The following is a 25,614-nucleotide window of genomic DNA, read 5'->3' as shown; positions in this document are numbered from 1 at the left end:
GTCCCCGGTGCCAAAAAGGTTGGGGACCACTGTCCTAAATGATATATGCATCCAATTTATGTCATGTTTAGTCTTTATAAAATCATAATATAATTTAGCTCAATCAAATGTTGGTTGTTAAATTGTAAAACTGTTGCACCTGTAAATATAGATACACTGTAGCTTGAATAACAAGGGTCCCCTGAAGTATAATAAAACACTTCAGCAATCCTACTTCACAGCCCTCAGAGTTCTTGATTGGCTGGGGGTTGGCTCAGTAACACCCACGCATGGGATCACAAAAAGTTTCTGCTTTTGGCAGCTGAAGCTATTGTTTGACTTTGAAACTGCTGATGATACTGGAAGACATAGGCATGCGCACAGGGTGTGCCAGGTGTACCTGGGCACACCCTAATCACTCCATGCACTTTAGGATTATTGCTCTGTGTGCCTGCAGGAAGATGGGAAAGATCTCCATCTTACCGACTCTGCATTTCTCTTTCACTGTGCTGGCAGGGAGATTGATCTCCCTGCCAGCGCCATATATATGTAGATACACGTGTGCTTGAGCTGTAGGGTCCACACCCTAATGCAATAGGCTGCGCACACCTATGCTGGAAGACTTATTTATGATATAGCCAGTGACTCTATAGTGTTTTAGTTCTTAAAGGCCTAAATTTGGCCTAAATTTAGATATTGGTTTCCTTACCCATTATACTACAGTTTTACGACCCCCTCTGTGACTATCATCCCCCCCCCCCCCCTCCTCCAGTCTATAGCTCTCCCTCTGTCTTATCTCACTAGCTCTGCTGCTAGCTTTATTACCATCTAGGTTTTTTTCCTAATGTAAGCAATTAATTATGCTAGCCATACGTGCCTCAAATTTCTACTAATTCCTGCTAAAAAAATGTAGTTATTTAAAGTGATTCTAAAGTCTTATTTTTTTTTGTTTAAAAATTTTAAACATGTAATACTTACCTGCTTTGTGCAAAACCACTGCACAGAGCCAATAAGTATGACATATTTGTTGTTTTCCTCCTCTTCTTGGGTCCCTCACCAGCGCTCCTGGCCTCTCCCTCCTGCCAAGTGCCCCCACAGCAAATAGCTTGCTATGGGGGCACCCGAGCTGAGCTGCTGCTTTGTGTGTCCATTCAGACAAGGAGCTGTGGCTCTGCCCCGCCCCTTCTCTCTCCTCATTGGCTAAACTGACAGCCAATGAGGAGGGGAGTCCTGGACAGCCGAGACTCTCATGCACCATTGCTGGATCAATATGGGGCACAGGTAAGTATTAGGGGGGATGAGGGGGGTTGCTGCACACAGAAGGTTTTTTTATCTTAATGCATAGAATGTATTAAGATAAAAAAAAAACTTCTGACTTTAGAATCACTTTAATAAGTGCGGAAAAAAAAACTATTTTTTAAAGACCTTTAAAAAAAACACATTAGGAGAACAGATAAATTGCAAGAGTCAAACTACTTTTCTGAATAGAAGAAAGTTTATTAAAATATCATAAAAGCATTGGATAAGATGAAACAAATCCGGGAAAGAAAGATACAGACCACAATGACTAATGACCTGCCTCATAGCCCTGTTATACAAGGTTGGAGCTCTATGAATAAAGTTCAGAAGATGAAATCAAGGATTCAAGGATAAGAAAGCAAGGACAAATCCAACACAAAGGCAATCACAGGAAGAATGAAAGAGTGATGCATACAAATGTTTCACAGCACTGGTTGATATGCATCCTGACATTACAATAGCCCTTCAGAAGAGTTATTTAACCCCTTAAGTGCAAGAGGGGGTTTATAGTAGACATGGGCAACCTGTTAATCCTTAAGCTGGGCAACTTCAAGTCCAGAAACATCCTGCTGACTAGCCGCATTGAAGGTTTTAGCTCTTCAACTGCTGGCTGGTTTAAAGAGGGGTCATAGAGGGGAGCACATTGTATTTAGACTTTCTGTGGCTTGTCAAGAAAAGCCATTTAAAGCTAAACTCCAGGCAAGTAGCCAACACAGTTTTGAAATACATACGGCCTTGTTCACAAGGATATACTACAGCATACTTTCGAGAGAGCATAACGTTTTCACACACAGGAATGCACAGGTGTTTCATACATTCCCATGCAGGCAAGGCGTGTGCAACCGCTGTGTCTCATTTGGCATGCATAGGAGTGCCTGAACACTCCACAGATGTTTGGTGCATCCCCGTGCAGGTAAACACAGCCATTTCTTGGGTGTATGCTGTAGTACGCTTGGGTGAATGAGGCCTAATGCCGCGTACACACGGTCGGACTTTTCGTCTACAAAAGTCCAACGGACGCCGACGGACTAAAGCTGGCTGGTAATCCGATCGTGTGTGGGCTTCTCCGGACTTTCAGCAGACTTTTTCAGCCTCAAATCCGACGGACTTTAGATTTGAAACATGCTTCAAATCTTTACGTCGTAACTACGACGGACCCCGAAATCCGCTCGTCTGTGTGCTAGTCCGACGGACAAAAACCCATGCTAGGGCAGCTATTGGCTACTGGCTATGAACTTCCTTATTTTAGTCCAGTGTACGTCATCACGTACGAATCTGTCGGACTTTTGTGTGGTCGTGTGTAGGCAAGTCCGTTCGTTAGAAAGTCTGCTGCAAGTCCGCCGAAAGTCCGCCGGAAGTCTGTCGGACAGGCTGTCGGACTTTTGTAGACGAAAAGTCCGACCGTGTGTACGCGGCATAACTGTTCAGCCAGCCTTGTGATACAGACATCTCTGCCAGACAGCCAAATCATCAACCCCAAATGCAGCAGCAGCAGCATCACAGCTTGGTAAAGTACATAACCCCAGCCTGCTGACTGGACAGTGCAGGAGGAGCAGCACAGTGATGAGTCATGGTCACACTGCTCACTCTCTCTCCTCCTGCCAGCACATATGCATTGTATTACAATCTGATTCGCTCACAGTGTTGACTCTCCCAGTCTCAGTGAATCTGTAAGTTGGATTACAGGAGGCCGATATCAAGATAAATTGCACATTGGTTGATTTTTAAATACATTTACTGACTTTCAATGAATATATAACTGGATTAAGTGGTGCTTCTATATCTGCCTGAAGTCCAGGTTTTAGGTTGTGTAAAACAGGACCAGAGCAGTGGAAAAGTCACAAAGGCTTGGGCCTAAGAGCCATGTCTTACTTGCAATTCTATTACTGACAACAACTTGCCAGCAACGTGTTTGCTTTAAAGGGCAGAGAAATACCCACCTGCCCTCAATAAGCCAAAGACCAGTGACATTCTGCAGTGTTTCTGTGAATAAGGGACAGACACTGCAAATTTGGCTAGCAAAGGAGTGACACTGTGGAAGCAAGTTTTTTCGCTGCACTTTTTAGCAATCCTATAACTAGTGACAACCCACCAGCAACAGTATGGCTGACAGGGCTTGCAGATGTGCCATGGCCCTTAGCAAAATATTAGGGGGTAAAAGGTTGTTCCTCTTTTGATTTTTCTATATTTTTGTGCTTAACGCTAAAGTACATAGGTTTCTAGCTATGCACTTGCTGATCTGATGCTGTTTGCAGGACTCATTGAACTGTACAGGAAGTGCTCCTTCCATGTGCAGTGAAAGGCAATGTCCTGTCCACTTACATCAGCTTGTTCAGTAGCAAGCACACTGTTTATAGAGTAAAATTGGGTCTATAACTAATATTATATCAACTCTGTTAGCCCAGAAACTGTGCATATGGAATCACAGTGTTAGAGGTGTAACCAAACATCAATGTACATTTATGCTGTCAGTAAGGGACCTGCACGGGTTTCTCTAGATCATGCACCCCAGGATCAAACACAATTTATATATCATATGTAGTTAACCTACAGATGCAGGACCATTTTATTTTTTTATGAAAATAAAAAAGGTTATCATTGCTAGGCAACCACAAGGATTTGTTAAAATGTTGAAAAATCTTGGTGTATGATCACAAACCCTTGCAGTACTTGATTGTGAGAAATATGGAGACAAATCTGAGCATCCCCACTCTATACTGAGACTAAAGATATGCTTCACAGATATAGATAATTGGGCTAACCTCAGATATGGGCTAATCTCAGTAATTAAAGTAGAAAGATATGTGCCTGGATGTCAAACAGCAAGGAAAGAAGATCCATATGGATGATGACCACAATGGTGCAGTTATTTGTTTAATGTATAATCACTTTATCTGTGCCTCAATATAGGAGTATTATTACAGTGTAGGTTTATCCATTACCTTGGATGTCCAAATCTGTTGCAGTATAGACAAGTCAAGAAGAACTTTTGGTTGGCTTGATCTAAGATCAGCTTTTTTTGATGTCCCTTTAAATAGTTTGTTTGGGCCAAGCTGTACTAACTGTATGTAGCCTCAGCCACATACAGTATATAGCTCTGTGTTCTGGCAGTGGGATGGGGTCAGAGTCAGACTAAGGACTGCTCAGCCATTCATGGGAAGCTTTGTATTCTATGGATGAATACAAAGCTTCCTCTGTTTGGATGAGGTAGAGAGACAGGTGCATGACATCACAATCTCTGCCTCAGCCAGTGCTCAGCCAAAATCTATTTTCTTCCAGGAGAGAAATGGGAAATCCCCATCTCACTGTTGGAACACAGAGTTGTATACTGTATATAGCTGAGGCTACTGAGGCTACTGAGGGTACCTCTTAGTGCAGTAAATGGTTACTTTGGGCCAGCTTGGCCCAAACAAACTATTTAAAGGAGCATTGCACATGAAGTTAGGCTTTAGGCTGACCTTAGATCGAATAAACCAAAAGTTCTTTTTAACTTGTCTATTTTGCAACAATTTGGACATCCAAGGTAAAGGATAAACTTAGGCCCCTTTCACACGATCGGACCGTTCAGGTTCGCTTGTCAGTTTTGACGGCGGACCTGAACGGGCGCTCCATGTTAGTCTATGGAGTGTCGGATGTCAGCGGAGACATGTCCGCTGACATCCGACCCCGTCCGATCCGCTAAAAGCACACGGATGGCTCTACGTCCAGGTCCGTCGCTGGCGGATCGGATCGGGTGAGATCTGATGAAAACGGACACGCTGTCCGTTTTCATCCGATCCCTCCATAGGCAGCAGCGGCGCCTGACAAGCCCCTCCCCACTCAGTGAGCAGAGAGGGACCTGTCATTCGCCGGCTCAGCGGAGATCAACGGACAGATGTCCCGCTGAGCCGGCGGACCGAGGCGGGCTCTGTAGAAACGGAGTCCGCCTCGTGTGAAAGGGGCCTTACACTGCATTAAACTCCTCCTATATTGTGACACAAAGAAAGTGATTTTACAAGAAACAGAAAACTGCACCATTGTGGACATCATACATTTAGATCTTCCTTCCTTGCTATTTGATACCCAGACCCATATCTTTCTACTTTAATTACTAGGATTATTTTTCTCTGGGAGTTCCATTGGAAGCTCCCATCCCACTGCCGGAACACAACACTGTATATCGTATGTAGCTGAGGCTAAGCTCCCAAGAAAGCACTGGCGTGCGAAAAATGTAGAGCTTGAATAGGCCACATCCACTCACACTAAGCCCTCCTAGATACTGGCATCCGTAAACTCTTGGCGCTCATACACTACAAGGGTATGGGTCCTGGTGTATATGTTGTGAATAATGCAATTCAGGCAGTACTCACATTGTGATATTTTAATGCGTGTCTATGTTTTAGAAACTTTGTAATACAATTATGAATTTTAAAAAATCTGGTGAACTCTGGTGCCTACAAAGTCCATGATCTTTCAAGTATTTCATGTATACATACAGTTAATACAGTGTGCTCAGGGAATGTACCTGTTAGTAAAGTAAATAATTTGCTTGGGCCAGCTTGTCCCAAAGGAACTGTTTAAAGGGACAGTAAAAATGTAGTTAGGTTTTAAATGACAGCTTTATGGTGCAATATACAGAGGAACTGCACAAGTGCAGCCAATGATGCAGAGAATTTCACTGGAGAGAATGTAAACAACTGAGGAGACTACACCAGTAAGGAGCCAAGAAATTACTGCGGTGGGAGGTATTGTGCAGTTTAGCTTGGGAGGGTTGAGGGTAATGGGCAAGTCGCAGTTTGATTAAAGATGGAACTGGACTTCCGGCAATGCAACAAAAGGAACTAAAAATAGGTGGAGACTAAGGCATGCCATTTCATGTGATTTTCTTTACTGCAACCTTGGGTTATAGGAAAGAAAATCACTGAATTTCCCCATCAACACAGTCAGTGTTGATGGGGGAATCCCTCCCAAGGCGCTATTGTGTTCTCCCGGCCAGGGTGGCATGGGCAGCCAACCCTGCCGAGAGATCATAGTGATTATTGTTAGCGGGGTATAGCCTTTGGCAATAATCGCATGTAAAAATCTGACATGCTGATTGTACCCCAGTCGACTGATGGATCAGTTTGGGTACAATCAGCCTGCCCATAGATGATTTGAATCTCGGCTGGTCCCTGCTGAACCGAAATTTCTATGGCCAGCTTTAGTCATTAGAAATAAGGGGGAAGAACAATAAAATTAGCCTGTAAGGGCACGTCATCATTAACTGACTTTGTAGATTCAGAATACGTTATTAATCCCAATGGGAAAATTATTAGAAAACAAACTCTCTCCTTGAGTGATCGTGGAGAAAATGGAACATAATTATTTATAATATTGGTCCCTGTAGACCAGAGTTGTGAACAACTGATGTTGGCTTTCATCATTAATGCAAAGGCAACATGTCTAGACAGGTCCATCCTGAGTGACCTCTACATTACTCTTTGCCCAACCTTCTTTCATGATTAGAAATCCTAAAAGCACATAAAGGTTTGGAAGTCACAGATAGTAGGTGTTACCATAAGCTTCTTGTATGCAGAAAAATTGGCTTAGCGTCCAAGGTTGTAATTTATTGCATGCAGAATTCAAGCCATTGAGAAATACACAGCAACCTACAGGAGTAGTCAAATCACAATACCAAGCTCTCCTATTAACTCCTGAAACAAAAAGGGCAGCAAAAACAAAAATAAATATAGTAAAAATATAAAACTTGCACCGCTCTTTTGGTTATCAGGCAATTGTTTCCCTAAGACACGGCAAAGCAGAATATATAAATAAGATTTATTAAAGGAAGAAGTCTCAGATGCTTTGTTTTTCATACTGATAGAATAATTCTGAGCGTCGCCCCTTCGCTCACTGAAGTATGCTTTAGACTACAAAGATCTATAGAAGCCTAATGATATGCAATGTGCCTCAGTTTGTCTATGATTATAGCCATAGTGTACCGTACTCCCATCTTCCCAATGCTGCTGAATGTTTTTCCTTCAAGGGCCTCTATTTCATTTTCCATTTTTAACTTCCACTCCGTATATCTACTTGCAAAAGAGCCAAAAACACCTCTGTGAAATAATTAGTTAATTCTCTGAAGATTCTGTTCTCCTAATGGCATTCAGCTCTGTAATGAAAGTGCTCAAAGGATTCTTAAAGTGTCCCTCTAGGGTTCCTCTGTTCAGCACTAATTGACGCAGTTCTCTGTAATGCGCCCGTCCGTATCCATCTGCCTTATGTTTTTTGATAAGTTGATTGTCACTTCTTTCTTAGGGATCCGTTTGCTGTCTCTTTTGGCCTGCAGAAATAAAACATGAGTTCATAATGAGACAGACAGTAAGATAATTGATGCATTACATAGAAAAAAAGGATGCAGATGCAGTTCCGTACATGAGCAGAATTAAGCTGGCCATACATGGATTTAAACTCAGCTGGTTCAGCAGGGGCTGATCAAATTTTGATTTATTGGTCGACTTGTGTATAACCAGCCTGTCAGATTATTCACAAAAAATCATTGCTACTGGCTATAGCTGGCAAAACTGATCATGGTATTCTGATGATAGGGAAGGCTCCCAGCTGTCAAAATAGCTCAGTGGGGAGGATTCTCCCATCCACGCGTTCAAGGCTCTTTTTTCCTTTTTATTCAATCCGCTGTTTGAAGGAAAAACATGAATCATGTATGGCTAGCCTTTATAGTTAGCATTGTAGATTTGCAGTATGGGGGAAATGGCTTCAACTGGTCACTTATATTGGGCAGATGTAAAAAAAAAAAAAAAACCTGGACAGTTAATGTACAGTATGATGCAGAAATGATACAGAAGGACTTATTTTTACAGCTAATCACACATTTGGAATGTTACATAGTTAGTTACATAGTTAGTCAGGTTGAAAAAAGACAAGTCCATCTAGTTCAACCATAAAAAAAAAAAAATAAATAAAAAATATCATACAATCTCATATACCCAATCCTATACCCACAGTTGATCCAGAGGAAGGCAAAAAAATCCCCAGAAAAGCATGTATGTTTTTTATATACTAAATATACCAGCTCACATTCGCTGTATTTAATCACTTCCTGAATTGAGTATTGATTCTATAGGTCATCATCAATTCTTAAAACTGTATATTAGAATTGCTATTTGTGGGTTCATGTCGGAGTCAAAAACCTGAAAGAAGTTCCTCTTTCCCACTCTAATAAAAAAAATATTTTGGCTGGACTTGACTTCTAAATTTTACCTATGAGCATGTTAGTGAAATTTGCTGAGCTGCAGAACCTCCAAAAATCAGTCTCTTCCAACATGTGCCTTTTTTTTTGTTAGTAGGATTGTCCATCACAGTGATGTACCAATGATAAGGTGCATGGCAAAGCATTGTGGAGTTAGAGCAAGAAGACTACAAAGTGGGTTTGTATTTGGGCTTTCAGGGTGGCAGGGCCAATATACAAAGGTAATATGGTGCATGCTGGCACTTAGAGGTGCCTGCTATTCATTGTATAGTTTTGAAAACAAAATGCTCACAAGTTTGCTTTAATGCATCAATGTAAATTCCTGTAGGTGTGAAGAAAAGAAAAAAATGGAGGAAAATTGGACTCTGAAGTCGCTCTTGAACACGACTCTTCATCTTACTTGATGTTCTGCTTCTGACACTGTACTGCATTGGAGAGTCTCTTCAGAGCTCAAGTGACTAAGGCACCTCTGTTCCTTTTTCCACAGAAGTACATATCTGCAACTCAGTATTTGCACATGAAGTATAATCGTCACAAATTCCCTTAATAAGTCCCATAGCAGCACTGCAGCTTTCAGATATCAATAGTAAAAAATATACCCGTAAAGTGGCATGCAGATGTAGTCTTTAACAAGACAAAGATGCAGGAATCACTGATCAGAAAATGTGTGGGCTTCTTTTAAAAAGATCATTTATTCACGATGGCCACCATAGATGGTGTAGTACAAACTATAGCTAAATAAAAGGGTACAGAGGAGAATAATGAGAGGTGGTTATTAAAAATAATGTGTATCATTTCAGGTAATTACTGATAATACTTCAAACATAGGAGTAAAAAAAGACATCTTATGAAAAGGGTATCAATTCAAAAAATATATTTAAAAACATTGTTAGGAAGTCTAAAAACATCTTTAAAAATATGTTAGCATAAAACATCCAACTAAACTATGCATATATAAAAAGTATATGATAAGTTAAGGTACACATATCTGATGATGATTATATTAATAAAAAAACTAAAAACATATAAATTCATTTTATAGTTCATATCATAGGAGAGTACACGTCAAACTGATAATTTATAAGTTCTACTCATTTGTGTACTGAATGGACAAAGGATTATAAGAAATTTACTCTCCTATGATATGAATTTATATGTTTTAGAATTTTGTTATTAGCAGGTATTTATACATTGACTTATTCTAATGAATGCATAGTATTGTCAGATGTTTTATTTCAAAAATATGTTTGTTTTAAGATTTTTTTTCATATTTACTAGCAATTTTTTATTGTATTTACTGAATTGAGACTATTTTCATAAGGTAATGGAAGCCCAGGTTCTGAATCTGGGGAAGCACCTGTCAGCACTGAGAAGACGCTCCATACTAAAGGAGAGCCAGGAACGTACCCAGCATGTTCCGGGAGGGGCCAGCTCAGAGGCAGGTGGAGACAAAGAGGTGCAGGCACTAGAAAAGAGTAGATGGGTGACAGTCAGGAAGGGTAGAGGGGGAAGTGCCAGGGTGGGTGATCCAGGGCTGGAGCATCCCAATAAGTACGCTCCATTGAGTGACACTGGTGAAACCACTCTGGGACCAGCACTGCTGGAGCTGAGGGACTCCCCTAGCTGCCAGGGGAAGAACTCCTCCAGTGAGAGTGGGAGGGAAGCGAAGGGAAAGGAAAGATAGATTCTGGTGGTAGGGGACTCAATTCTTAGAAGGACAGAGAGGGTAATCTGTGACAAAGACCTCAAGCGCGGAACTGTATGTTGTCTACTGGGCGCTCGGGTTCAGCACATAACGGATAAGTCAGAGGCAGATGGAGTGTCCTAAAGAACGTTTTTAGGGACTTGGGAGCTAAATTGAGGAAAAAGTTCTCCAAGGTAGTATTCTCAGGAATACTACCTTTACATAGAGCCACACCAGAAAGGCAGAGGGAGATTAGGGAAGTAAACAAGTCACTGAGGAGCTGGTGTAGTAAGGAGGGGTTTGGGTTCCTGGAGGACTGGGCCGACTTCTCAATCGATCACCAGTACTATAGAAGGGACGGACTGCACCTAAATGAGGAGGGTACAGATCAGCTGGGAGTAAAGATGGCCAAAAGGTTAGAGGGGTTTTTAAACTAGGCAATGAGGGGAGGGCCCAGAGGTAGAGATAGTCAGCATGGACCATATTCCAGAGGGTAGTATTGGGGGCATTATTGGTAGGTTGATTAAAGCACATAAACCCAAGGTAAGTATAGTAACAAGTCCTACTTGCAATCTCGGAACACCCAATAAGAGGATAGTATGCGACCGGTCTAAACTATGTGGCATGTTCACCAATGCCAGGAGCCTGGCAGACAAGATGGGTGAACTAGAGATACTGTTGTACGAGGAGGATTTGGATTTTGTGGGAATTTCAGAGAGTATATCCTTTATCGCAGGGATAGAGAGGATAAAAAAGGGGGAGGGGTATGCCTATATATCAAGAATAATGTACAAGTGAATGTGAGAAATTACATCATTAAGGGAGCTAGGGAGGAGGTGGAATCCTTATGGGTAGAGCTCCAAAGGGATGAAGCTAAGGGGAAAATAATACTGGGTGTATGCTATAGGCCCCCTAACCTGAGGGAGGAGGGGGAGACGGATCTCCTATTACAATTTGGATTAGCAGCAAGGATGGGAAGTGTTATCATAATGGGGGATTTTAATTATCCAGACATAGACTGGGCGGAGGGAACCACGCATTCGTCTAAGGCTCTCCAGTTCCTAAATATCTTGCAGGACAATTTCATGGGTCAAATGGTAGACGCACCAACTAGAAAAAAAGTTACTGGATCTACTGATTACCAACAATACAGACCTGATCACAGATGTGGAAATATGGGGCAATTTAGAGAAACAGTGATCACAGGTCAATTGACTTCAGTATAAATCACACAAATAGGAAACATAAGGGGAATACAAAGACACTGAATTTCAAAAGAGCCAACTTCCCTAAACTACGAACCTTGCTAGAAGGCATAAATTGGGATAAAATCTTAGGAACAAAGAACACAGAGGAGAGATGGGTTTGCTTTAAGAGCATATTAAATAAGGGCGTTAGCCAATGCATCCCATTGGGTAATAAATTTAAAAGAGCGAACAATAGTCCTGGATGGCTTAACTCCAATGTAAAAATGCATATAAAAGCAAAGGAGAAGGCCTTCAAAAAATACAAGGTTGAGGGATCAGCATTCAGACTTTATAAGGAATGCAACAAGAAATGTAAGGGTGCAATTAGGACGGCTAAGATAAACAAGAAAGACACATAGCGGAGGAAAGCAAAAAAAATCCCAAGAAATTCTTTAAGTATGTAAACAGTAAAAAAGGGAGGACAGACCATATTGGCCCCATAAAGAATGAGGAAGGTCATCTAGTTACAAAGAATGAGGAGATGGCGAAGGTATTGAATTAATTCTTCTGCTCAGTCTTCATGAGGGAATCGGGGGGCTTCAGTAACCAAAACTGTAGTGTTTATCCTCATGACACATCACAGGAAGCACCTCCATGGTTAAAAGAGGACAGAATTAAAATTAGACTTGAGAAATTTAACATTAATAAATCACCGGGACCAGATGGCTTGTACCCGAGGGTACTTAGGGAACTCAGTCAAATAATTGCCAGACCATTTTTCCTAATTTTTACTGACAGTCTACTGACTGGAATGGTACCAGCTAATTTGAGAAAAGCCAATGTAGCACCAATATTTAAAAAGGGCCCAAAATGCATCCCTGGGAATTACAGACCAGTTAGCCTAACATCAATAGTATGCAAGCTCTTGGAGGGGATGATAATGGACTATATACATGATTTTAGTAATGAGAACGGTATCATTTGCAGTAATCAGCATGGATTCATGAAGAATCGTTCTTGCCAAACCAATCTATTAACCTTCTATGAGGAGGTGAGTTGCCATCTAGATAAAGGAAGGCCCGTAGACGTGGTGCATCTGCATTTGACACAGTTCCCCATAAATGTTTACTGTACAAAATAAGGTCTGTTGGCATGGACCATAGGGTGAGTACATGATTTGAAAACTGGCTACAAGGGCGAGTTCAGAGGGTGGTGATAAATGGGGAGTACTCGGAATGGTCAGGGGTGGGTAGTGGGGTCCCCCAGGGTTCTGTGCTGGGACCAATCCTATTTAATTCATTCATAAATGACCTAGAGGATGGGCTAAACAGTTCAATCTCTGTATTTGCCGACGATGCTAAGCTAAGCAGGGCAATAACTTCTCCGCAGAATGTGGAAACCAAGAAGATCTGAACAAATTAATGGGGTGGGTAACTACATGGCAAATGAGGTTTAATGTAGAAAAATGTAAAATAATGCATTTGGGTGGCAAAAATATGAATGCAATCTATACACTGGGGGGGAGAACCTCTGGGGGAATCTAGGATGGAAAAGGACCTGAGGGTCCTAGTAGATGATAGGCTCAGCAATGGCATGCAATGCCAAGCTGCTGCTAACAAAGCAAACAGAATATTGGCATGCATTAAAAAGGGGATCAACTCCAGAGATAAAATGATAATTCTCCCGCTCTACAAGTCTCTGGTCCGGCTGCACCTAGAGTATGCTGTCCAGTTCTGGGCACTAGTCCTCAGGAAGGATGTACTGGAAATGGAGTGAGTAAAAAGAAGGGCAACAATGCTAATAAAGGGTCTGGAGGATGTTAGTTATAAGAAGGGATGGGCATTATGTTCGGGTCGAACATGAGTTCAACTGGAACATTGGCTGTTCGCCCGTTTGCCGAATAGCGAACAATTTGGGGTGTTCGCGGCAAATTTGAAAGCCACGGAAAACCCTTTAAAAGTCTATGCTTAAAGTGAAACAATAAAAGTGAAAAAATTCCTTTAAATTTCCTACCTGGGGGGTGTCTATAATATGCCTGTAAAGTGGCGCATGTTTCCCATGTTTAGAAATGTCTGACAGCAAAATGCTATAATGCTACTTGCGGCTATAATGAATTGTCAGTCCGGCAATACACATAAAAGTTTATTGATAAAAACGGCATGGGATTCCCCCACAGGGGAACCCCGAACCAAAATTTAAAAAAAAATGCGTGGGGGTCCCCCTAAATTCCATACCAGGCCCTTCAGGTCTGGTATGGATATTAAGAGGAACCCGTGCCAAAATTTAAAAAAAAAAAGGCGTGGGGTACCCCAAAAATCCATACCAGACCTTTATCCGAGCACGCAACCTGGCAGGCCGCAGGAAAAGAGATGGGGATGAGAGAGCGCCCCCCCTCCTGAACCGTACCAAGCCACATGCCCTCAACATTGGGAGGGTGCTTTGGGGTAGCCCCCCAAAGCACCTTGTCCCCATGTTGATGGGGAGAAGAGCCTCATCCCCACAACCCTTGCCCGGTTGCCCGGGCTTATCGGAATCTGGAAGCCCCCGTTACCATTAAAATCACTGCTCCCGAAAAAACGGCCCTTTTAAAACTTTATTTTGCATTGATACATGTCCCCTGGGACAGGACCCAGGTCCCCAAACACTTTTTAAGACAATACCATGCATATAAGCCTTTAAAATTAGCACTTTTGATTTTTCATGTTCGTGTCCCATAGACTTTTGCCTGTTCGCATGTTCGGGTGCGAACCGAATGGGGGGGGGGGGTGTTCGGCCCATCCCTAGTTATGAGGAAAGGTTGCGAGCACTGAAGTTATTCTCTGTGGAGAAGAGACACTTGAGAGGGGATATGATTTCAATTTACAAATACCGTACTGGTGACCCCACCATAGGGATAAAACTTTTTCACGGAAGGGAGTTTAACAAAACATGTGTCCACTCATTAAAATTAGAAGAAAAGAGGTTTAACCTTAAACTACGTAGAGGGTTCTTTACTGTAAGAGCGGCAAGGATGTGGAATTCCCTTCCACAGGAGGTGGTATCGCAGGGGAGCATCAATAGTTTCAAAAAACTATTAGATAAGCACCTGAATGCCCACAATATACAGGGATATACAATGTAATACTGACATATAATCAAACACATAGGTTGGACTTGATGGACTTGTATCTTTTTTCAAGCTCGTATAAATAGGAAAATAATGATGAATCCGTGCAATGGGGGTAGGTAAAAAAGTGGTTCAGAACTGCTGCCTCCACAAATGCAATCACCACCGAAGTGGAAAAAGCTGAACTGAGAAGAAATTAGGTGTGGGTGCGGTGCTGTTCTAGTTTCACCTAATCAGGTGCTTCAAAAAGTACCACCCCCTCCCACCCCCGCCATAGGAATCCATGCATCCGGCGTCCCGAAAGGGGCTGGGCACATGGATAGGGGGGTGGGCCCGTGCGCCCACAGTGCATGGGGCGCCACTGAGTAACGCACAAAACTATATGGCGTTAAACTGGCAGTAATGCACACAGAAATATATGGCGTTAAACTGGCAGTAACGCACACAAAGCTATATGGCGTTAAACTGGCAGTAACAATAATGCATTAAACTGGCAGTAACGCACACAAAACGATATGGTGTTAAACTGGCAGTAACGCACACAAAACGATATGGCATTAAACTGGCAGTAACGCACACAAAATGATATGGCGTTAAACAGGCAGTGACGCACAAAAAACTATATGGCATTAAACTGGCAGTAATATACACAGAACTATATGCCATTAAACTGGCAGTAATGCACACAGAAGTAAATGAGTCTCTGGCTCTAATCAGGTGCTTCAAAAAGTACCAACCCCTCCCGCCCCCGCCATAGGAATCCATGCGTTTGGCGTCCTGAAAGGGGACCGGCACATGGATGGGGGGGCGGCGCCCGTGCACCCACAGTTCACGAGCCGCCACTGAGTAATGCACAAAACTATATGGCGTTAAACTGGCAGTAACGCACACAGAACTATATGGCGTTTTAATTGGCAGTAATGCACACAGAGCTATATGGCGTTAAACTGGCAGTAACGATATGGCATTAAACTGGCAGTAACGCACACAAAATGATATGGCGTTAAACTGGCAGTAACGCACACAAAACGATATGGAGTTAAACTGGCAGTAACGCACACAGAAGTAAATGGGGTTAAACTGGCAGTATCGCACACAAAACTATATGGCGTTAAACTGGCAGTAACGCACACAGAACTATATGGCGTTAAATTGGCAGTAATGCACACAGAACTATATGGCGTTAAACTGTCAGTAACGCACACAGAACTATATGGCGTTAAACTGGCAGTAACGCGCACAGAACTATATTGTGTTAAACTGGCAGTAACGCACACAAAACTATATCGCGTTAAACTGGCAGTAACGCACACAGAAGTAAATGGCGTTAAACTGGCAGTAACGCAATCAGATAGACGGTGTTCAACCGTCACTACGCTGACGCTATCTGAACTGTCCCTACTCTAGATATACACTAATGTAAAGATTACTGACATGGTCTCACTACACTACACTGAAACTATCTGAGCTGTCCCTACTCTACACTAATGTATGTATGAATGACACGGTCTCACTACACTACAGTGAAACTATCTGAGCTGTCCCTACTCTAGCTGAACACTATGCAAAGCTGAATGATAGTCCTCCTCACTACACTCACACTAAACTAATACTCTACAGTGATAATTGAAGCAAAGTAGCACAGTATAGCACACAAACTAACTAATAGCACTGAACAGAGTCATGTTCTATCTCTCTCCACGCCAAAATCACAAATCTCACACGCTCTGTGCTTCAGCCAATCAGGGCTTGCAATGCATTGTTCAGCGCAGGGGGGGGTGGCGACAAACGGTTGAACGACCCGTTTGTTTGGCTATTTGCTGAACTTCCAAACAGCGAAAGTTCGGTCCGAACTCATGCTCGGGCCGAACCGTTCGCCCATCCCTATATACCATAACATAAGTTATAATTCTTTTTCCTTCTTTGTCATTTTCCCTTCTCCTGTTTATCGCTGTTTTGGACAGTGGTTCAAGGACTTGAATTTGACTTGTATAAATGTACTGTATATACTATTTGTAAATTTCACTTCTATTTGCTGTTTTTAGTTAGTTAGTTTTAGTTTATTTTGAACATGTAAAAACAAAACAAATAAATATAATATACTAATTACCAATAATCTAGCTACACAGACATACACATCCCAGATAGCAAGGATAACTTGCCACACATTTGTGGCAGAGTTGAATTGTAAGTCTGTTAACTTGCTGCACATTTTCACTGGCAAGTTGTCCACTTGCAGAGCACTTGAAGCACAAGTTCTAGTTGGCACTTTTCCAATTTGTAGCAAATTTGCATGGCAAGTCTCTAGCAAGAGCGAAGTTGCAGTGGTGGGTCTACAGCAGGGATATGCAATTAGCGGACCTCCAGATGTTGCAAAACTACAAGTCCCATCATGCCTCTGCCTCTGGGTATTATGCTTGTGCCTGCCAGAGTCTTGCTATGCCTCACAGGACTTGTAGTTCTGCAACAGCTGGAGGTCCACTAATTGCATATCCCTGGTCTACAGCAAGAGCTCTGCAAGTCTACAGCATGAAAATTCAGCCACAGTGACCTCTGTGGTGGGATGACTATTGCACAACATAACTGAACCAGAACTTGCAGCAGACTTGCAGAATGTTTGCAAAAAATTTTGATCTGGAGTCATGCAATGTGGACTTGCTGCAATTGTGCAACAAGCTTGTGAAGCCTGGCAAGTCTAGCAATACCTTAGCAAGTCATTTTCAAACTTGCAGCACAATTGCTTGCTATCAGGGATATATGCATACATACATGCACATATAGTACACACGCAGACCAAACTAAAGGTAGTGCAAAAAAAAAAAAAAAATGAATAACAATATTAATAAACAAACAATAAACACACAATGATAGTTCAAACACCTTCATCCTTGTACTGTGTTTTGCTTAGACATTTATTTAGCTGCACATTGACACTGTTCCACAGTTTCACTCCACAAATAGAATTACAGAAGCTTTTCCTAGTTGTCTGCACAGTCAGAGTCTTAAAAATATATATTCCCCTTTTTTACAGTTTACAGTTACAGTTTTTACAATTCAATGTTTCTCATCAAAAGACAATTGCAGACATCTCTGAGGTTAAAGGATCCTGATTAAGCAGGTTATCTTGCAAAAAGCATAGACCAACTAGTGGCCTCACTGTACCCTCAAGTGAGTCTTTTATGTATGGTGTTTCACCTTTGTAAGCCCTTGAGGGCAATCTTTTAAAACTAATTATTGTAATAAAACATTTTGCAAGTTTTTATTAATTGTATTTATGGATTTTGTCATGTACTATCGGAGACTGTCGGAGGATGTTATGATATATGGTCTTTTAGTAAAGCTGTATACAGTATTTTGTTGTGAAGTTATTGCCCTCCTTAGCTTTGCATCAACAAACACAGAGTTTGAACTACATTATTGCAACCTCTATATTGTTTATGAAAAAGTTGAACAGAATTGAATCCAGGACAGAGTCCTGGGGTACACTGCTTACAACTTCAGACCATTCAGAAGCTATGCTAGTGGCGTTCTGGCCGTTTTTTTTTTTTTTTTTTTAAAGTCAGCAGCTACAAACACTGTGGCCTCCATCCTAACTAAGGGAAACAGGCAGTGGAGCCTTGCGCTTCACTGCCCGTTTCCTACTGCGCATGCGCGAGTCGTGCGGCGCTTTGTGAATGGCCTCGTTGTTTCAGGTAAGTTAAAACATTTTTTTTTCAATTTTTTTTTTCAAATTCTAATGCTATTTTTTATTTTAGGGTGGCCCTCCACTTTAATCACCACTTTCTGGGTGTACTCCTGTAACCAGTTGTTTTATCCAGGAACAAATAATCTTATCAGTGCCAAAAGATCTTAATTTTTTTATTAAGCATTTATGGGGTACAGTATCAAATACCTTAGCGAAAACTATATGCAAAAAAACATGCATGTTTGGATGAGGCATACACATTAATGCTATGCATGTTGGAAATATCACTAGTTTTGTTGTCAGACATTCTGACTGCATTATCGTGTCTACAAGTACAGTACCTTGTTACTTCTGACTCATTTCAGATTTCAAAGATCATGACTTTAGTTAAGAGCATAGTAGACTTAAATAGGTTATCTTACTGCTAATAGCCTACATTTTAAGAAAATAACTATGACTAATATCATTATGCAAATTTTAGTGTAAATGCAGAACTTGACACCTACTGAACCTGGTTCAGGCTGCACTTGGTTATCAAAACATACAAGCTCATTAAAAAGACATTATAATAAAAGCACAATTAAAAAAAAAAATTCTCACATTTTTAAATTAGAGAGACGAGTTCCAGATAAGTGTCTCGCACAAATTTAATGTTTGCCACCCTTTGGTAGGCAAAGCATGAAATTATATATGAGACACTGAACCTGGAGATAATTTCATGGTAAAGAGCACATTTTCTAATTAACCAAGATGAGATGTGTCAATGAACAGGCTTTTAACATGTTTATTAACCGGTATATGCAAGGAATGTATGTTTTTTGCTAAATTGAGTACATAAGCACTGATGAAGAGAAAAGAAGGCGATTTAGAATTTTCTTTACAGAATTATTCAAAGTTAAAGGATCATTTCACTCAAATTAGCATTTAACCCCTTCCCGCCGAGCGTACGCAGATGTGCGTACTCGGCTTTCCGGGGTTATACCGGGATGATGCCCACAGCTGCAGGCATCATCCCAGTACCGTTTTTTACAGCGGGCGATCGGCTACCCGAGTATAACAACCGATGCGGCTAAAAGCCGCTCGGCTGTTATACCGGAGCAGCGGGAGGGGACGTTCCACCCTCCTGCCGCCTCCCGCCTCTCTTACCGGGCCTCCTGTTCGATCGGAAGGCCCGGTGACCAATCAGCTGCCTCCGGCGGCTGGGGGCGGGCTGGAACGAAATTGTGGGCGGCTTCGTTCCAGCCTTTTAATTGTAAACATGGAAGCGACGTCATGAGGTCACTTCCCGTTTACTCGGCTGCCAATGGCGCCGATTTAAAAAAAATACACAGTATTCAGAATCGCTGTTTTCGGCGATCTGAATACTCTGAAGTGCAAAGATCGGGGGTCTTTTAGACCCCCGATCCCTCCATAAAGAGTACCTGTCACCACCTATTACTGTCACAAGGGATGTTTACATTCCTTGTGACAGCAATATAAGTCATCAATTTTTTTTTTTTTTTAACACAATTTATAAATATAAAAAAAAACAAATAAATAAGAAAAAAAAATTTTTTTTTTTAAAGTGCCTCCGTCCCCGCGAGCACGTGCAGCAAAGAAAACGCATATGGAAGTTGCGCCCACATATATAAACGGTGTTCAAATCACACATGTGAGGTATCGCCGTGATTGTCAGAGTGAGAGCAATAATTCTAGCACTAGACCTCCTCTGTAACTCTAACCTGGTAACCGTAAAAAAAATTTAAAGCGTTGCCTATGGAAATTCTTAGGTACCGTAGTTTGTCGCCATTCCACGAGTGCGTGCAATTATAAAGCGTGACATGTTTGGTGTCTATTTACTCAGCGTAACATCATCTTTCACATTATAGAAAAAAATTGGGGTAACTTTACTGTTTGTTTTTTTTTTTTTAATTCATGAAAGTGTCCCTTTTCCCAAAAATTTGCGGCGTAAAACAAATACCGTGTGATATAAAATATTGCAACAATCTCCATTTTATTCTCTAGATTCTCTGCTAAAATATATATATATAATGTTTGGGGGTTCTAAGTAATTTTCTAGCAAAAAATACGGATTTTAACTTGTAAACACCAAATTTCAAAAATAGGCTTAGTCATGAAAGGGTTTAAAGTACACAACTGATTTTTTTTTTCCCAAAACTGGTATACTTTAAAAAGGTTTTCTTTGAACTTACAACTTCCATGGGAAGTCCCAATCTGTCTCTCCAGCTTCCTGCTTGTTTCATGAGATGTCCATTAAGTTTTTTTAGTATACATATACTGTATATATATAAACGATCTCAGCTTTCCTAGTTTCAGATATGGACTTAGACTTTACACAATCCTTGGCTTGGCAGTAACTCACAGGGTAAATCTTGTAATTCTTGTATTTGTAAGTATGAGGAAAGGGTTGAACTCTTTTGCAGAAATGTGCTTATGTCATAGGGCTCCCAACCAAGCTTTTCCCATTGGAGCACTTATTGCTGTTTGCTGCTTAATTTTTAATGTCAACTAAATCAAAATCCCAAAAGGGGAAATAGAATCCCCCAACCACTCCCTACCACCATCATATAATGGCTAGGACAGGTGAGAAGGTATAGGAACATTCAAGACCTCACCACAATATTTCCTGAAAAGTATGTAATAGTAAAAAATAGTAAAAAATTTAACTCAGATACAATCCTCTGAAAAAGTATTCATACCCCTTGAGATTTTCCACATTTTTTCATGTTACAACCAGAAACATAAATGTATTTTATTGGGATTTTATGTGATAGACCAACACAAAATGGCACATAATTGTGAAGTGGAAAGAAGATGATAAATGGTTTTAAACATTTTTTACAGATAAATATGTGAAAAGCGTGGCGTACATTTGTAACCTGGGGCTGGTGTATGCCAATGAGAGAAATGAGAGATATCATTGCTTTGCTTGTTGTGTCAAGGAAGTGTTTCCTGAATACAGTGTAGATGTGCCCCACTTGACACATATTGTCCAGAGAAGGGGAAGATTTAACTGAGAAGTTGTGTGTTGGTATCACCTGCACTGGGAGCACTCTGATGCCCCGTACACACGGTCGGATTTTCCGACAGAAAATGTGTGATAGGACCTTGTTGTCGGAAATTCCTACCGTGTGTAGGCTCCATCACACATTTTCCATCGGATTTTCCGACACACAAAGTTTGGGAGCAGGCTATAAAATTTTCCGACAACAAAATCCGTTGTCGGAAATTCCGATCGTGTGTACGCACAAAGTGCCACGCATGCTCAGAATAAATAAAGAGATGAAAGCTATTGGCCACTGCCCCGTTTATAGTCCCGATGTACGTGTTTTACGTCACCGCGTTGAGAACGATCGGATTTTCCGACAACTTTGTGTGACCGTGTGTATGCAAGACAAGTTTGAGCCAACATCCATCGGAAAAAATCCTAGGATTTTGTTGTCGGAATGTCCAAACAAAGTCCGACCGTGTGTACAGGGCATTACTCTTATATACTTCCAACATAAAGGCCAGTCATTCTGTAGTCCAACATAAGAACTAGGGGGCAACACAGGAAGTACGGAAGACGCAGAAAAGCTCGGAATTTCTGACAAGAATAACAGGTTTTACACTATTTGGAGCCTTTATCTTTTATGTACCATACCCAACCACCAATTGGTCTGAGCTTATAAGAGGCAGCTTGAGGACTTTTGATCGTGCTCACTGTGTATTGGAACCAAGCTGTGTTTAACTACAAATGCTCTCCCTGATCCTCTGTAACAGGGGATCATGGCAATCTGGTAAGAAGTGATTTCTTCTGATTGGTGATGGATTCAGCACAACTTTTTGACAGCGTCTGGAGACGCCATCACACATGTAGATGGACTGTATTATTTAAGCACTGGTGGACTTTATATTGAATTGGAATCTATATAACTGATAATTATTTATGATTGTATGGTTTAGCGCAATTCTATTTTTCTTTTGATTTACTCCCACTGTGTTTATGTTATACTGAAGAATTGCAGCTTCTGACATTCTTCAGAATTTTTATTCTATTTTTCACTTTCTTAGCGCGGTTTCTTCACACTTTTCTCTATTTGTATTCAGCCCCTAAATCAATACTTTGTAGAACCACCTTTCGCTGCAATTACAGCTGCAAGTCTTTTTGGGGATGTCTCCAGCAGCTTTTCACATATAGAGAGTGAAATTTTTGCCTATTCTTCTTTGCAAAATAGCTCAAGCTCTGTCAGATTGGATGAAGAGCGTCTGTGAACAGCAATTTTCAAGTCCTGTCACAGATTCTCCTTTTGTATTTAGGTCTGAACTTTGATTGGGCCATTCTAACACATGGATATGGTTTAATCTAAACCATTGCATTGTAGCTCTGGCTGTATGTTTAGGGTTGTTGTCCTGCTGGAAGGTGAACCTACGCCCCAGTCTCAAGTCTTTTGCAGATTCTAACAGGTTTTCTTCTAGGATTGCCCTGTATTTGGCTCCATCCATTTTCCCATCAACTCTGACCAGCTTCCCTGTCCCTGCTGAAGAAAAGCATCCCCACAACATGATGCTGCCACCACCATGTCTCAAAGTGGGGATGGTGTGTTCAGGTTGATGTGCAGTGTTAGTTTTTCACCACACATAGCGTTTTGCTTTTAGGCCAAAAAGTTAAATTTTGGGCTCATCTGACCAGAGCACCTTCTTCCACATGTTTGCTGTGTCCCCCACATGGCTTCTCGCAAACTGCAAACAGGACTTCTTATGGCTTTCTTTCAACAATGGCTTTCTTCTTGCCACTCTTCCATAAAGGCCAGATTTGTGGAGTACATGACTAATAGTTGTCCTGTGGACAGATTCTCCCACCTGAGCTGTGGATCTCTGCAGCTCCTCCAGAGTTACCATGGGCCTCTTGGCTGCTTCTCTGATTAATCTTTCCTTTCCTGGCCTGTCAGTTTAGGTGGACGGCCGTGTCTTGGTAGGTTTGCAGTTGTGCCATACTCTTTCCATTTTTGGATGATGGATTGAACAGTGCTCTGTGAAATGTTCAAATCTTGGGATTTTTTTTATAGCCTAACCCTGCTTTAAACTTCTCCACAACTTTATCCCTGACCTGTCTGGTGTGTTCCTTGGCCTTCATGATGCTGTTTGTTAACTAAGGTTCTCTGACAAACCACTGAGGGCTTCACAGAACAGCTGTATTTATACTGAGATTAAATTGCACACAGGATTACTCTAATTACTAATTAGGTGACTTCTGAAGGCAATTGGTTCCACTAGATTTTAGTTAGGGGTATCAGAGTAAAGGGAGCTGAATACAAATGCATAGACATGTGCATTTGTTATCGTTCGAATGCATTTTCATCTAATTTCTGGGACTTTCGTGTTAATTTTAACAAAACGATAACAAACACGCAGAATCCGAAATCCGAAAGATCCGAAATAAAAAAATGCTTTATTTTCATATCCATTATATTTTCATATCGTTGCGACAACAGTTCGATATAGATGATAGATAGAAGATTTGACATGACGGTGACAATAGCGATCTGTGTCTATCGAGTCTGCAGTTGAATATGCCTAACCTAACTCTATTAGAACCGTTAGGAACGCAGAGCGAATAGGAAGGAAGATATATGCTTTAATTTACCCCGTAATTCCATTGGCTGTTGGGGTAGACTGTTCGACATGACCAGAAACAAACAAGTATCGTATCATTCGATATGATCAAAAATATGTATAACACCATTCGACATGAAGATTCGACGAAGCAGCTAAAATCATACCTTCGCCACGAGCGGACAATTACGGTCAAATTCTCCGCCCATAGGCTATAGAAGACTTCTAATGTTGTTTGACTAATAATAACAATTAATAATTATAATTATTACTAGTCAAACAACATTATATATCTACTATAGCTTGTGGACGGAGCATTTGACCGGAAATGTATGATCGCGGCGTCATACAGTTTAGCTGCTTCCTCGAATCTTCTTAGAACATCCGACAGACACCATAAGCCTTCAATTGAGAGATTTGACCTTAATGAATTCAGATTTTCGTACTAATGCATTTTTAATGAAACAAAATAAATAAAAAATAATTTCGGGAGTAACTAAATAAATGTATTTTTCGGACGAAACCGAAATTCCGAAACAAAATATTTCAGCGTGCACATGTCTACAAATGCACACCACAGTTTTCAGATATTTATTTGTAAAAAATGTTGAAAACCATTTATCATTTTCCTTCCACTTTACAATTATGTGCCACTTTGTGTTGGTCTATCACATAAAATTCCAATAAAATACATTTACGTTTTTGGTTGTAACATGACAAATTGTGGACAATTGCAAGGGGTACTACTTTTTCAAGGCACTGTATCTGTGATAGAAATGTGTGATATATAGATAGATGTGTGTGGCCTGGGATAGTGTCACAATCAGTTGCAGGGAAGTCTAAATATTGCGGTCTTCTACAGATGTTAAATAATGCACCTGATTTGACTTTAAAACTGCCTGCATTGAATGCACATAGAAAGTCAAAGACTGGAGTGAGAATTATGGAACTGGCGGGCTGAGCCTTGTTACCTCTGTAGTTCTGCATACGCTCTTCTGTTTCTGAGTCTTTGTTCCTGTGGAGTAGACATTTGGTTTTCCACACTGTGTTCCTGAACTGGTTTTTTTAAGCCCTTCTTTGCTTGAGGATGACACTGTAACACATGTTTGAGTGGACTTTCCATCTTCTAAAATTCCTATAGAAGAAAAAAAAATGGAGAATAAGTGCATTGTTACCCACTTAAAAAAGCACAAGCAACAAATAAATAAATATGCACACTCACTCATGCATATATATATGTATTGGAATCAAAAAAGTCGAAACCCTAAACCAATAATGCCTTAGAAAACACAAATTTAATGTCTTTTAACATTCTCTGTTCCAGTTGGGGGGGATTTTCCCTCCCTCCCTATCCCCATGAACACCACTGCTGTCAGCTAAGTTCCTATTTCCTTGCTCTGGAGTAAATTCTCCACATATTTTTTTTTGGAAAATCCATTTGACAGTTAACTGCATCGCCACTGACTTATAATGGATTCTGTAAAGCAACACGTGGAGAATGCACTCCGGAAAACAGTGGGTTCAGCTCACAACATTTACACAGATAACATCAATAATTGCATACTTGTTCTTGGTCAGGAATCCAAAAAGTACAGAAGCCATAAGATCAATATGATAGCTGGCAGATAGCATTTCCAGAAGCAGAGATCAGGAGAAACATTTAGGAACCTTTAGATATTTATCTGGGGGCACCTTTACCTCCTTTACGATCGGCCAACACTTATGTACAGTGGCAAAAGTTTGGGTTTTAATGTCCACACACCACACATATGTACCTGGGCAGCCAAATGTATGTGCTAAGAACATGCTTACTACATCTTCCCAGCACAAAGACCAAGCTGTCAAAGACAT

General features: G+C 41.1%; 1 protein-coding gene across 2 annotated transcripts in view; it reads right to left on the bottom strand.

Moving 5' to 3' along the window:
• Positions 1–1,495: 1,495 nt before the first annotated feature.
• The window catches only part of BAALC (BAALC binder of MAP3K1 and KLF4), a 130,347-nt gene continuing 106,228 nt past the window's right edge, over positions 1,496–25,614 (bottom strand). The window contains exons 2-3 of one of the 2 annotated variants that reach the window (XM_073632082.1): positions 24,735–24,898; positions 1,496–7,579 (exon numbers count right to left, since the gene is read on the bottom strand). In XM_073632082.1, coding sequence (XP_073488183.1) covers positions 7,469–7,579; positions 24,735–24,898 — 275 coding nt within the window. In that variant the 3' untranslated portion in view covers positions 1,496–7,468. The remainder of the gene's footprint in view (positions 7,580–24,734; positions 24,899–25,614) is intronic. The other variant, XM_073632081.1, reaches the window with a different exon arrangement.

This window comes from Aquarana catesbeiana, linkage group LG05, assembly GCF_042186555.1.
Source record: "Aquarana catesbeiana isolate 2022-GZ linkage group LG05, ASM4218655v1, whole genome shotgun sequence".
Taxonomy (NCBI): Eukaryota; Metazoa; Chordata; class Amphibia; order Anura; family Ranidae; genus Aquarana; species Aquarana catesbeiana.
Note: the sequence above shows the minus strand (reverse complement) of the source record. Positions and strands in the feature narration are given on the sequence as shown.